Source organism: Silurus meridionalis, chromosome 2 (genome assembly GCF_014805685.1).
Source record: "Silurus meridionalis isolate SWU-2019-XX chromosome 2, ASM1480568v1, whole genome shotgun sequence".
In the NCBI taxonomy this organism is placed as follows: domain Eukaryota; kingdom Metazoa; phylum Chordata; class Actinopteri; order Siluriformes; family Siluridae; genus Silurus; species Silurus meridionalis.
In genome coordinates, this window is record NC_060885.1 from 5490288 (window position 1) to 5505170 (window position 14883).

Here is a 14883-nt window from a genome sequence, read left to right on the forward strand (position 1 = left end):
AAAAAAAGAGGAGAGATACACGCAACATGAGAAGTAATAAAATACATGAGGGAAAGTGTCGAAAAAGAAGATGAGGTGAAAAAAAGTAGAAAGATAAAGCAGGTGAAAGATTTTGCTTTTCACATAGTTCTGAGTAATTGTCTGAAAGTGACCTCAGGCTTTGTGAGTTTTTCTTCTCTAAATACTTCTCTCATTTGACACGGTCATGTTTACCTCCAGGACAGATTTACCCTTAAAATGTCACAGAAAGCCTCAAGACATTTTTCTATGATATTTTATTAAAAATATTACATACTATTTTTTTTTTTTTTATCTCAGGTAATAAAGGCTTCTTTGATTTAACATCCTTTTTTTTTCAGTCTTTTGTGTTCTGTGAAAACCCATTAAGCAAATTTATCACGGCTCCACAGTGTGTGTTCTGGCACGTGTGAGAGTGTTATTATTATTATATTATTATTTTAGCTATTATTGTTGTAGCTCTGTAATCAGACGGCGCCTCTGAGGGTCACACGGGAGCACAAGCGTGTTTCCATGTACATCCCTTTAAACCCCTGCAGATTCTTCCTGTGTGAGTGACGTTTTTTTTTCTACGGTCACGTCGGCTTTACTGAAACTCATTTGATTTTTTCCTTCCCGAGGTCTCTTTCATGGTTTCCACCTCCGGTTTTTCACACTATGGGAAAAAAATCTAAGTGTCTGTGGATCAGGCGTAGGAGACCTCAATCTTAATGTATGAATGTGAAAAGAGAAAAAAAAAAAAAAAGGCAAAAGGAAAGAAAGAAAGAAAGAAAGAAAGAAAGAAAGAAAGAACTAAAGAAAGAAAGAAAGAAAGAAAGAAAGAAAGAAAGAAAGAAAGAAAGAAAGAAAGAAAGAAAGAAAGAAAGAAAGAAAGAAAGAAAGAAAGAAAGAAAGAAAGAAAGAAAGAAAGAAAAAGTAAATGGAAAGAAATAACAAAAGAAAGAAAGAAAGAAAGAAAGAAAGAAAGAAAGAAAGAAAGAAAGAAAGAAAAACTAAAGAAAGAAAGAAAGAAAGAGAAAGTAAATGGAAAAAGAAAGAAAGAAAGAAAGAAAGAAAGAAAGAAAGAAAGAAAGAAAGAAAGAAAGAAAGAAAGAAAGAAAGTAAATGGAAAGAAAGAAAGAAAGAAAGAAAGAAAGAAAGAAAGAAAGAAAGAAAGAAAGAAAGAAAGAAAGAAAGAAAGAAAGAGGAAGTAAATGTAAAAGAAAAATAACAAAAGAAAGAACAGCGGAAGCAAGTGGAAAGAAAGGGATGTTAAAAAAATTATCTACGAAGCATATGTTCTGGTGTCCACAAACTTTTGCTCATATAGTGTCTCATTATTACCGCGTACTCTTTGGGCTGCATTTTTTTATTCAATAGATTTTACTGCATCCTAAAAAATAACACTGTTAAAATTAAATGAATTAAAAAACAAACAACATTACAAAGTTGATGAACAAAATCTGACAGAAAAATAAGTAAAAAATTACAGCATTTAAATAAATAAATAAATAAATAAATAAATAAATAAATACAACAATAAGAGCAGGGTTTCTGATAATTTTACAAAGTCAAATTTAAGACTTTTTAGGACGTAGCGACTGGCCTTAAACGAGTCCTAAATTAATTACTTTTAATTATTTTTTTTATTTTATTTTATTTTTTTTTTAAATCTGAGAGAGATTCGCTCCAATAACAGAAGGCTGATTGGCTGATGAATGTTGGTCTCATTTGTAAAAGCAAAATTATATTTGGACTCAATTATTTGGATTCAATGAGCATTGGATGCAGTGTTACATGGACATAGGAAAATTACGACCTGTTTAAAATGATTTAAGACCTAAAACAGTGAATATAAGACATTTTAAAGACCAAAAATTTACTTTTTTTTTTTTTTTTATTGATTTTTTTTTTTTAACTTTTTTAAACCCTTTATTGGTATAATTCACAGACGCTGCATCTCCTGTTATACAACACGTTATTTCTATTCTTGAAAATCCAAGATAAACAGCTAATCTGATTGGTTAGAGTATTTCATCGAAATCTGCTTCTTCGAGTCCTGGACCTTAAAAAAAAAAAAAAAAAAAAAGCCAATTTCATGATGAAATAATAATAAATCTAAATCTACTTTTTTAGTACAGGAACCTTAATCCCATTCTAATGAAAGATCCTCTCGTTTACTGGCTGACATCAGATCGCATTTTCATCTGTAATTGCAAACTGTGGAAAGAAGTGAAGCAGGACCCAAGACGCTAGGGAAAAAAATTGGCAAAGGGGAACACATGCGTCTGATTACGGATATAAACAACAGCTGGGAAAAGAACTTTAAAAACCATACCTTCAAACGAGGGCAATAAAAGAAATCGTTTTCTGATGTAATATTTCATAAGTGATGGACACAAGAGAAGTTCACGCCCATGAGAGAAAATGGAGAGGATATATGTGCAAACAAAAAGTTGTGACCAGGCGCAAACATTACACTGATGAGGAAACGGAAAGTAACCAGAACGCATCCTCTTTGCCTGACCTCACCCTGTAGCTGTGTGTGTGTGTGTGTGTGTGTGTGTGTGTGTGTGTGAGTAAGCGAGCGTGTGTTGCATGTCTGCCATATTCTGTTTCCTTCTGAATCAAGGACTCTGTGACCCCACACATCCTCCTGGATCTCCAAATACAGGAAGACTGGAGTTAAATCCTCTCGATGACCATCTCACTTTGGCTACTGTTCAAATTTCCACCAATCGGATTATCTGACAAAGATTACAAGAAAACTGTAAAGAAAGCCCTATGGAAAAAAGTTTGATTTGTATGTGTTTTTTGAACATCCCATTCCGTATTTAGTCGTGAACACCTGATTTTTCCAGCCATATGTGGTTCTTTTTTTCGAAACTGTTTTCCAAACTTGGAGGCACCTGATTGCACACAATGTCTTTGGAATTTATGAAGTTTGAAATTTTCCCTTCACTTGAACTAGGAGACCCAAACCTGTTCCAGCATGACCGATGCCCCTGTGCGCAAAGCCATCTCCATGAAGATATATTTTACATGGGTTGGAGTGGAAGATAGAAATCTGACCTCAACCCTATCAAACACCTATGGGATGAATTGGAACACTGGCTGCACCCCAGGCCTCCTCACCTACATAAGTACCTGACTCGATCACAAATGTCCATAAGCACACTCCAAAATCTAGTGGAACATCTGAGATGTTTAAAAAGCACATGGTTGGGTGTCCACAAACGTTTGCCCATATAAAAGAGCTAAAATAATAAGCCAATAAGTCAAGCTCTTGATGTAGTTTTGTTCTTTCTTCATTGGTCTCCACAATAAAGTGATAGTAGTCTTTTGTGTACCATTGAGCAGTCGTGAGTCCCATATATTATACCAGTCAATATACTACATGGTGCGCTCACCGCTGCGGCCCGGGGTCGATCCCTGGTCAGGAAACCAACCCCAGCCATTAGGGTTGCACAAACCAGTGCACTCTTAGTGCCGGTCCCAAGCCCGGATAAATGGGGAGGGTTGCGTTTGGAACGGCATCCAGCGTAAAACGTGCCAAATCAAACATGCAGATCATGAATACGGATAATACACTGTGGCGACCCCTAATGGGAGAAGTCGAAAGAAAGTTAAATATACTACATGGTGTGGTCAATGGTGTGGTTTGGGAGACAACCGTAAATCGCCCACTGCAAACGATCCAAAACGCAGCTGCCCATGTTCTCCCACACCACCCCACTGCTGCTCCCTCCACTGGCTTCCAGTAGCTGCACGTATCAGATTTAAAACACTGATGCTTGACTACAAGGCCAAAAACGTACCCGCACCATCTTACCTTCTGGCACGGAGGTGGTGGAATGAATTTCTCGTAGATGACCAAACAGCAGAGTCCCTGGCTATCTTCCATCGATGAGTGAAGACCAACCACTTCCTGAAACACTTTATCTAACACTTTTCCAGGTTTGCTTTGTCTATTTACCCCCCAAAAAACCCTCAACAGAGTTGTAGTCTGATTTATCTTAAATTTGTAATCTAGCGTACCAGTGTAGATTCATTCATTATTAGAGACTCAAAGCACTTTTTGTACGTCGCTCTGGACACGGGCGTCTGCTAACTGCTGTAAAATGTAAAATGTGGACCCTGACCACACCTGACCCATCATTTACATTTACCACATTTGGAAGACGCCCTAATCCCAAGCAACTTACAGTTATCAAATTTTTACAGCTTCAGCAGTTGAGGGTTAAATGTTCAGATTTGAACTCATGATGTTTAGATCCAAAGTCCAATGCCTTAAGCACTAAGCTACCACCTCCCCACAATATACACATTTACAACTTATTTTGAAGGTGTTTAATACTGGTCACATGTAATCTGCGGCACATTTCATGAAATTCTTTCTTCTCATATACCTTGATGACCAAGGGCTCAGTAGTTCCACACATTAACTATAAATATGGAATTGGTATAATGAGGTGTACTCTTCTGCCAGGCTTTGCATTCAATATTGGGCCATTGCTGTAGTGATCTTTTAGCTACTAAGAGCATTAGTGAGGTCAGGTACTGATGTCGGAGGGAGGATCCAGTTCATCCTAAGGTGTTCAGTAGGGGTTGAGGTCAGGGGTCTCTGCAGGAGGGGTTTGGGTTCTTATACTCTAACCTTTACACACCATATCTTCATGAAGCTCAATATCATTATGGTGGAACAGTGTTTGGGTTTCTTAATTGCAGTGAAGTGTTCTTGGTGTAGCTGGAATTTGAACTCATGACTCTTCACCTTAACCACTAAGCTACAACCTCACCATAATATACATTGCTTCCAACTTTGAATTTGAAGGTATACTTGTCACAAATACATTACAGCACAGTGAAATACTTTCTTTGCATATCCCAGTGATGCTAATAAGCTGGAGTCAGAGTACAGGGTCATCCATGATACAGTGCCCCTGGAGCACCCAAGAAGCTTGAACCCCTGACCTTCTGTAACACCTACCATTAACTATGCATGGAGAACAGCATCATGTTGGACCGATTGTCCTGAGTGCATATACAGTTCTTTTGGTCATATAGTGACACTTTGCAGCAAGTAGTTCATTACTTGCATTCTGCAGCCTCCTGCATTATCAGTAATGCACTGCCTAATGTTGCAATAATGATTAACAAACATGCGCGGCTCTCCGTATGACGTCACCTTGCAAATTGCCCTCACACCACCTCATTCGTCACAGCGCTGGAGATTAGCTGGGGGTTGGGTGTGGTGTGCCGACAAATTTTTCTTAAATCCAATTCAACAGTCGAACAAACAGTATGTTAAACGGCAATATCGTGTTCTTCAGCCTTTAGGCATAATAATGTTTTATCAAGGTTGAAACTGTGTTCGAAGTGGGAACTTGGAATTATTCAGTTTCAACCTGTATGCTTTCAATCTAGGCGGTAAACATGCACTATTCCTCAACTGTATAGTTACCGATTTAACAGGTAAACCAGTCTGCATGTTATTTAATTTTTACCTTTAACGTGTTTGCGTTAGACATACTACTTGTTTACTGGGCAGCCATGTTGATTTGATGTCACTTGCTGAGCTCAGGATTAATGAGACCTTCCAGATTTTCTGAGTAAAGTAGTTTTTTTTCCCCCTTCCTAGTCAAAAGGTTGGAAATTCCTTAAGTTGGCTGATATGAGCATACGATTTAGAGTTCCTGAGGGAGGAATTTTGTGAAATCCATACATATTTCTGGAGTTTCAGCAGGGAATAGAGCCACTGGAATGAAAAATTTGACTTTTCTTTTAGCACTGAGGTAATAGTCTGAATATACACCGTGACTAACTATAAAAAATGTCCCATGATAACAAAGCTAATTTTTCATTATCTGCAGTATGATCCCCTGATCCAATTTCTTTAACGAAGGAAAACATTTACAATGAATTGTAATTAAAAAAAAAAAGAAAAAAAAAAGACAATTTCAGCTATTTCGTAATCATTCATTACACTGGTCAATAATGTGTCCACTTCAATTTATCCTTGACTTCTTAAACTAAATTCTGCTCCAGTTGTAGGACTCAGCAGTCCTTATCTGTCCTCTTTATCAAAACTCAGCAGGTTTTTAGCAAACACTCAGCAGGCAGCAGGGATATGATCCAGCATGTAAGCAATACGGAGCTGGTTGAACTTAAACTAAACGCCTCTTACTGCTGTCTAACCGAGCTGCATAGTCAGCAGATAAACGACTGGATAGGAATTGCAAAAAGATCTGTCTTATTGGAAAAGAATAGAGAGAATAGACCTCTGCAGGAACTCCTTACAAAGGAATCAAGCTAGGCACAATATATAGAACTAATAAAATTCATGCTACTGCTATGAGCTTGCATTAAAAAACATACAAACTACCTTAAAAACTGGTGATTTGTAATTCCTTATAACTTCCCCTCAATAAATGATTGCAGTATAAAATGTGACAACATGACAAATGACAAATGAACCAGTCATGATCGCTCCGAAAAGCCTTTGGTCGTCAATTCTTTGGACATACTTGGCACAAATACATGCATTGCATAGCATAGCATATCATAGCATAGCTGGATCACAACTCCGACCCCATCGACGTGCTGTATGGTTCAGAGCGCAACAACTTGTTTCATGTCATTTTATTTTGAGTTCACATCATGTGCGTTATCTGCCGTTGCTGTGTTACTCTACTGTGTTTGCCTGTTCTTTGTATCGCTCTGTATCGCTCTTGCTCCATTTGTACCTTGTTCTGTCAGAGTACCTTGATGATGTCTGAGAATGCCTTTATTGATCCCTCAGGACTTAGGCCATAGCCAAACCAAACTTAGCAAAATCGTTGTCAAACTCTTGCTCTGAATATGACCAGCTACAGGATATGAGAATGTTAAAATATACAATCTTTCTAGAAAACAAGATGTTGCAACACCACTATGATCAGTGTTTCTTCTTTTTGCATTTTCTAAAAGTCACACTGTGATGTACAGCATCGATCTCTTATCTGTCTCTTGTCTTCACATTATATGAATGTGCAGGCGAGTTCTTTAAACTTGAAGTTTGGGGCGCAGTCACATGTAAAACTTTGCGGAACCGAGACTTTTCTGGTGTACAGTGCTAGTTGTAGCTATGGATTGTTTTAGCAATCGAGTATTCTACCGAATATCCCATCGAATAATGGAGAAAAATTTACTTCTTATTCAATTAAAGAGCAATACTACATATACAAGACGGGTCTCTTAATATGTACTACATGTTTCGTTATTTAGAAAATTTTTAATTTTTATTGCTGAAATTGCATAAAAGAATATCTTTGAAAACTAAACCCCTTTAGTGCAATTAATTGACATATTACATCAAAATGCAAATACAAATATATAAATAAAAAACGAAAAATGTAAAAATCTATTTAAATTAATTAGTGTAGTTAAATGAACTAAATAAAGCATCGAGGCAAATTATTTTTTTTGTATTCGGATTACTCGAGAAATCGTTTCAGCCTTAGTTGGTTGATTCGATTTTCATAAAATAAAAAAAAACAAATTTCAAGGAGAGGAAGCTGAATCAACATTCTTCCCTGCCCTTTTTTTCCCATTTATCCCAGAGTTTAAATAATGCCTGCAAAGATTCTGCATTAAGACATTTGTAAGTATACCTGAACCATACTAGATCCATAAGGTACCATACCAAGTTCTGTTATGCAGGATCGGGCATTCCACGCACTTAATGTTCACAGGAATGACCGCTGTGGCAGGGAACCAGTACGACTGGAATCAACAATTTTTATACCTGTAAAATATAAAGTCTCGGTTTAACCTGAACGCCCCTCGGTAGGTTGGTAGGTAGGTAGGTAAAAGAGGTGGAAAGTAACAAAGTACAAATACTTCGTACTCAAGTAGATTTTTCTGGCAACTTTTTACTTTTACTCTTTACATTTTTACACAAATATCTGTACTTTCTACTTCTTCCATTTTCAAACCACTTTAGTTTTAATCTATTTAGTGAAATGTCAATTTTTTTCTTCTCATTGCACAGTTTTCAGACCATCAGCCTATTTCCTGTCATTGCGCGGCTTTTTCAACCTGACACTAGTGTATCATTTCCTGGCTCTTACACACCACAGATGTAGGCTAGTTTACGAAGCTAACAATGAGCCTGATGAGACAGAGGGAGTCAGCGACGTAAACCTTGTCTGAGAACAGAGACATTCCTGATCACCTGATCATCACGCAAATTAATTTTAATGGCACTGGTTTTATTAACGTGTGATTAATGCAGTGCGCGTTTCTGCTTGACCATTTTTTATGGAAATGTAAATAAATAGATATAAAAGAGGCGAATTTAAAATCTTTATCGCAACACACATTTATTCACTGTCTTTTCTTTGCTCATATATAAGAAAGAAATAAACACCGAAAAATTATTTTTACATTTGTTTTACTAATGTGCCAAGTCTCAATTAAGCACCAAAATCCGCCTTTATGCACACAATTATCCCTCTGGGGGTCGACAAACGTGCCGGCGTGTTTTGTGGCATTTTTCCCGTGTAACTTTTTTGATCGTACAGATAAGAGCAATACATCATTCGAAATATGTAAAGGGTCTACTTTTTTTAGTACACATTCAGGGGCGATCTCTTCGATCTGTCTTTTCTCTTTACAGACACACAAATAAATAAAATAAAACACTCTGGATCTCAGTGAGTATTTGCCTCACATACATAATAAATATAAATAAAGAAAGCTCGAAATATATATTTTTTAATAAACCAAGTCAAATCGAATACAAATATTCTCTGATTAATTTAATCCATATGAAAGTTATAAGAGGTGCAGTTTCTCCGGTATCACCTCATTAACCGTCCGTGTGGAAAAATGGCGAAGGTTCCGTTTGGTGTCCTGATAATTTATGTAATTTTAAAACACCATAATTACTTTAAAAAAGGTTTACAAGAATATTTTTTCTTCATGCTCTATTTGAGTTTGGTTTCACAAATAATAAACATGCATTTGCATAAAGCATCAATATTTGTCCATGTCCGTGTTTAACTTGAGTAAAAAAAGTGTAGTCAGAACTTCAACCAGAGTATTTTTTAAACACGAGTATCTGCACTTCTACTTAAGTGAAGGATGTGTGTACTTTTGCCACCTCTGGTTGGTTGGCTGGAGGTAGGTAGGTAGGTGGATGGATGGTTATTCAAATAGATAGATGAATGTATATATATTCAGACAGACAGACAGACAGACAGACAGACAGACAGATAGATAGATAGATAGAGATGAATGAATATATATTCTGATAGATAGATCAGTATAGAAAGATAAAGATAAACATTGAGGATCGAGGAAACGTCTCCCTAAACAACACTCAACGAGAGACACAGCAGCTCGAATCTGTTCGGAAAGTCGGACGTGAATGTGAAAATGGCCGAGTGTTATGTTTAATAACGTCTCGCGCTACCCTTAATGATGTCCAGACCACATCCCAGCGCACCAGAAACACAGTGAAAACCCAAACACGTCACTGTAGCTGAAGCATCATGCAGGATAAAAAACAGCAGTGTGTTTCAGAGAAGAAAAAACAAACCACTATCCTTCCTGCCACACAACCATAACGTTCTGGAGACATGGGTTCACCATGAGCTTTACAACAAAACAAGCAGATTTTATTCTTCGGTTCTCACTTCTTGTGTTAACATTTGCCCCTTGTAATTCAGGAAGCTTTGTGGTTAAACTTACGCACGCACACACACACACACACACACACACACACACACACACACACACCACAAAAGTGTACGAATCAGGAAGCATGACAATGTGCAATGAGCCATCGGTGGTCATCTGTTGCACAGTGCATGAGATGACAAAGCAATGATCAATAAAAGTACATACGCAAAAGTCAGCTCCAGAATTATTGGCACCTCTGTAAAGACGGGGTTTAAAAATAAGTTAAAAGAAAGAGCATTTTTATGTTTTTATATCTGACATGAAATTTCACATCTTATCTGTTGCCTAATATTTTAGAAATGATTTGTGGGAGAAAAGATTGTCACAGAACTCATGACCCTAACCCTAACCCTAACCCTAACCCTGATATAGGCAACTTCTACTCACTGCTCAATTTACACCAATCAGGCACAACATAATGACCACCTCATTAATATCAATATTTTGCTGGTCCCCCTTTTGCTGCCAAAAACAGTCATTAACATCAACAGACTGAACTTCTTCAGCAATGTGAGCTACAGCAGCTCGTCTGTTGGATCGGTGCATCAAGGATCCTCGGCCGCCTATGACCCTGTCGCTGGTTCCCCACTGTTCCTTCCTTGGACCACTTTTCTGACCACTGCAAACCAGGAACATCCCACAAGAGCTGCAGTTTTGGAGATGCTCTGACCCAGTCGTCTAGACATCACAATTTGTCCCTCGTCAAATCCATACGCTCGCCCATTTTTCCAGCTTCTAACATCAACTCTGAGGACAAAATGTTCACTTGCTGCCTAATAAATATCTCCCACACACTACCAGATGCCATGATGAAGAGATCATCAGTGTTCTTCACTTCACCGCTCATAATGTTATAATGTCAATGTTATGCCTGATCGGTGTGTGTACTTTTTTACAATCAGACACCTCTGAATATTTGGTTTAACTTTTTCTAAAGTGATTTACTTTCATTTTATTTGTTCATTAAATACCACTGGTTCTTCTTTGTGGCATGATAATGATTTTATGTGTTAATTGAAGATCCCTTTTTAAAAGTATGCTTTACTTCTTTGCCTTTTTTTGTTGTTTGTCTTTGATTCCGGCATGTTGAAGATGTCGATTTAGGTGAATGCAGTGTTGACGTGCACAATTTCATTTGTATTTAAGGAAATAAATCACCACAAATCAACTGTTTTCTGCTTTTCAATAACACGTGTTGAAGACTAGTGTATCTTTGTGCCTCAAATCAATATGACTGAAATACTCATGCGCGCTATTCAGTTCATATAGTCGAAAGATTTTACTCAAATCATACTGGAGTTGTTGACTTTTTAACGGAATGGAGTAAGAATTTCTTTACAGTATCTGTACCATAGAAAACGTTGCTCTATTAGACCTTACGTGCAGAACATTTCCTCAGAGCCAGCTAGCGAAGGTCATTTTGGAGTATTTTTTCAGACCTGTGTTGATGGATGACTAAAGAGTATTTGACCCATATTTAGCCGAAACTCTTCACATTTTATTTGGATATAAACAGGTAGGAGAAGCTCGATCAGGTCTAACATTGCCCCCGGACCTTGATAAAAAAAATAAGAAAAAAACCTTGAAGATTCTTTGAAGAACCCTTAGAAAAGAGCAAAAGGGTCTTAAACAGATTGTTTTTGGTAAACCAAGAACCTTGATCCATTGCATTATACCTTGAAGAACCATTTAATGATGAAACCAAACCGTACATATTCTATTACCAGGAAAAAAACAGCATGTCTAATTTACTTCATTTAAATGTTTCATTTCTCAGTAAATCCCTTTGTTTTGCACTTAAATGCAGCAAAGAATTCTTTAGCAGATTCACACACACACACACACACACACACTCACTCCTCCAAACACTCCACAACAACCCAAAAAAAGGCCTGAAGTCCCAAAGCCATGAAAGTCATGCCGACTATATTTTTAGCCACGCTGTTTTTTTTCCAAGAAATGACTGCGTGTTCCTGAATCGCACCATACACACTTTTGTTATGGAGAAGGTCATTCAGGAGTTGGTCACAAGTACATGGTCAGAACCTTCACCTGTTTCAGAGCTTACACTTTAAACTATTAACATTTGTAACACGACACCATCACGTCAACGCCTTGTGTGGACTAATAACTTTCCGAAGTGCGTGTGTTGACAAGAAATCTGGACAGATGCCACTGTGCTGAAAAAAAAAAGAAGTGCAATTTGGGATTTCTAGGCAAAGCCAAACTTCTCGTCAAAAGTCCCGACTGAATAAAACCTCAAAGACGGGTTCCAGCCAATCCGCGGTGTTACAAGAATATAAAATCGGTATGAAAAAAATCTAGGTGGACTTCTCATAGCCTTTTCCCGCTTCATAGAAATTAATTATTTGACTTTTCCTACAGCGGCATAGAGACACATAGCTGCTGACTGTTGGGGCAACATGTGAGGAGTCAGTGGTGTCAGTGGTTGTGTCTCCCAGAGCTCATTATTTCCCTACTATCAGTATATACTCATGTACATGGGGGTTGTGGAACTGGTAAGGACACTGGCACGCTACACACTGGGAGGCTGATGACTCGATTTCCAGCAACACGACTAACTATTGATTTCCTCATCGCTGTAATACTCCAAACTAGTTTTATGTCATAAATATTTGTGAGACGAATCACGCACATACCAGTGGTTGAGATAGATAGATAGATAGATAGATAGATAGATAGATAGATAGATAGATAGATAGATAGATAGATAGATAGACAAATATATATTCAGATAGACAGACAGACAGACAAATATATATTCAGATAGATAGATAGATAGATAGATAGATAGATAGATAGATAGATAGATAGATAGATAGATAGATACACAAATATATATTCAGATAGACAGACAGACAGACAAATATATATTCAGATAGATAGATAGATAGATAGATAGATAGATAGATAGATAGATAGATAGATAGAGATAGATACACAAATATATATTCAGATAGACAGACAGACAGACAAATATATATTCAGATAGATAGATAGATAGATAGATAGATAGATAGATAGATAGATAGATAGATAGATAGATAGATATTCAGACAGACAGACAGACGAATATATATTCAGATAGACAGACAGACAGACGAATATATATTCAGATAGATAGATAGATAGATAGATAGATAGATAGATAGATAGATAGATAGATAGATAGATAGATAGATAGACGAATATATATTCAGATAGACACAGACAGACACATATATATTCAGATAGATAGATAGATAGATAGATAGATGAATATATATTCAGACAGACAGACAGACAGACGAATATATATTCAGATAGACAGATAGACAGACAGACAGACGGATAGATAGATAGATAGATAGATAGATAGATAGATAGATAGATAGATAGATAGATAGATAGATAGATAGATAAATATATATTCAGATAGACACAGACAGACAAATATATATTTAGATAGATAGATAGATAGATAGATAGATAGATAGATAGATAGATAGATAGATAGATAGATAGATAGATAGATAGATGGATAGAGCACATGGATTTGGAAACCAGCTCTATGAAGATATGCTTTATATAGTTTGCAGTGGAAGATCTCCTGCTATAGAGCTCTGATCTGAACCCTATTAACACCTTTGGGATAAATGTGAATGCTGACTGCACCCCAGGTCTCCTCACCTTCTCACCTACACCAGTACCTGACTTTACTTATACACTCGTCGCTGAATGAACCCAAATCTCCACAAGGACACTCCAAAAATCTAGTGGAAAATCTTCCAAGAACATTGGAGGTATAACCACGAGAACTAAATACAAAAAGAGATGTTCAAAAGCACATAGGAATCCAATGCTTTTGTCCACGTTGTGTCGATACATAGCTAGAACGATCCTTGAGGGGAATTCTGGGGGAAACTCAAGAGCTATGAAGTCATCAGAGATCAGATCGTTCCCAGCAGGTGTAAAGTGTCCACCAGCACGCCAGCTAATATCATTTTATACCAAGCCTTGATTCCTATCTGCTTAATCATGCATTTAGCATTTCGAAAGAGATCAGACACATGTTATTGAGTGTTTTTCTGAGACATGGCAACCAGGTCCAGGTGAGAGCTCCTACTGGGAGGTAAAGTCCCAGTCCCAAGAGGGGCAGCAAAATATTTTTGAATGGAATAAACACAATAAACAAAGTGAAGATATGGTAGATGTGAAAAGCAGCAAGATCCTTGAGAAAGCAGCTACTGGTTATTTGCATGGATTTATTTTGTTTATAAACAAAACCAAAATAAAAAAATAAAAGCATGGTGGAGTAAAGCAGGTGAAAACTCACGTTTTGTAGCGTTGATGAGATTTTTCCCGTCTTTATAAAGCTCTTTGATGAAGCGGTTGGTTTTATCCAGCTCTGCTTCATGAGCTTTGATCTTCTCCCTGAATCCTGGACTGTCCAAGTAACATTCACTAAACTCCAACGGGTGCAAACCCATTTCTTCTCCCTTCTTTCTACACAAATGTTTCTGGTTTGGTCTCTTGGTCGCTACTTTGAGTCTTGAAAGTAACAAAATCGGCTACAAAATAACCAAAAAAACAGACTCTCAACGCTACATTAGTTTTATTGATTAATTTATGGATTAATCCGGATCAGTTTTCACAAGTGTAAAAGCTATTTCTGTATGAGCCGAATTAAAAAAAAGTATCTCCACAAAAAAAAAAAAAAAAATGAACACGCCCTCTTTTGGATCTTAAAACAAATCGTAATAATCATAAACCACTTTTGAAATATGAAGAAAAAAAATAACTATTATAATAAAACAAAAGTTGGATCAAGATGAAGCTCCACGTCGCCCAAACATTTGCAATGACAGACTGGAGAGCTGAGTTCAAGCCCCTCCCACTGGGTTGTGAGGCGGGGCGTATGTGGTCATAGTGACGTCACAAATCAATAAAAAAAAGAGAGAAGTCAGAGGAGGAGGAGGAAAGAGAATGGGAGGTGTTGGACCGCCATGTTGGATAGGAAAGTAGATTGTCACTGCAGTTCTTTGGTTCTTTGAATCTCGTTTATCAAAAATGTTTTGTTTTTTTTGTCATTTATTTCATTTCGTTCCTTTAATCAGAAAGAAAATGTTATATGTTCAATATTCCCCAACACATCTACAT

General features: G+C 37.1%; 1 protein-coding gene across 1 annotated transcript in view; it reads right to left on the bottom strand.

Annotated features, from left to right (window-relative positions):
* The window catches only part of arhgap10 (Rho GTPase activating protein 10), a 97345-nt gene extending 82732 nt beyond the window's left edge, over positions 1-14613 (bottom strand). The window contains 1 exon segment of the mRNA XM_046869114.1: positions 14060-14613. Within this exon segment, the coding sequence (XP_046725070.1) occupies positions 14060-14213 (154 nt within the window). The 5' untranslated portion in view covers positions 14214-14613.
* Positions 14614-14883: the final 270 nt, after the last annotated feature.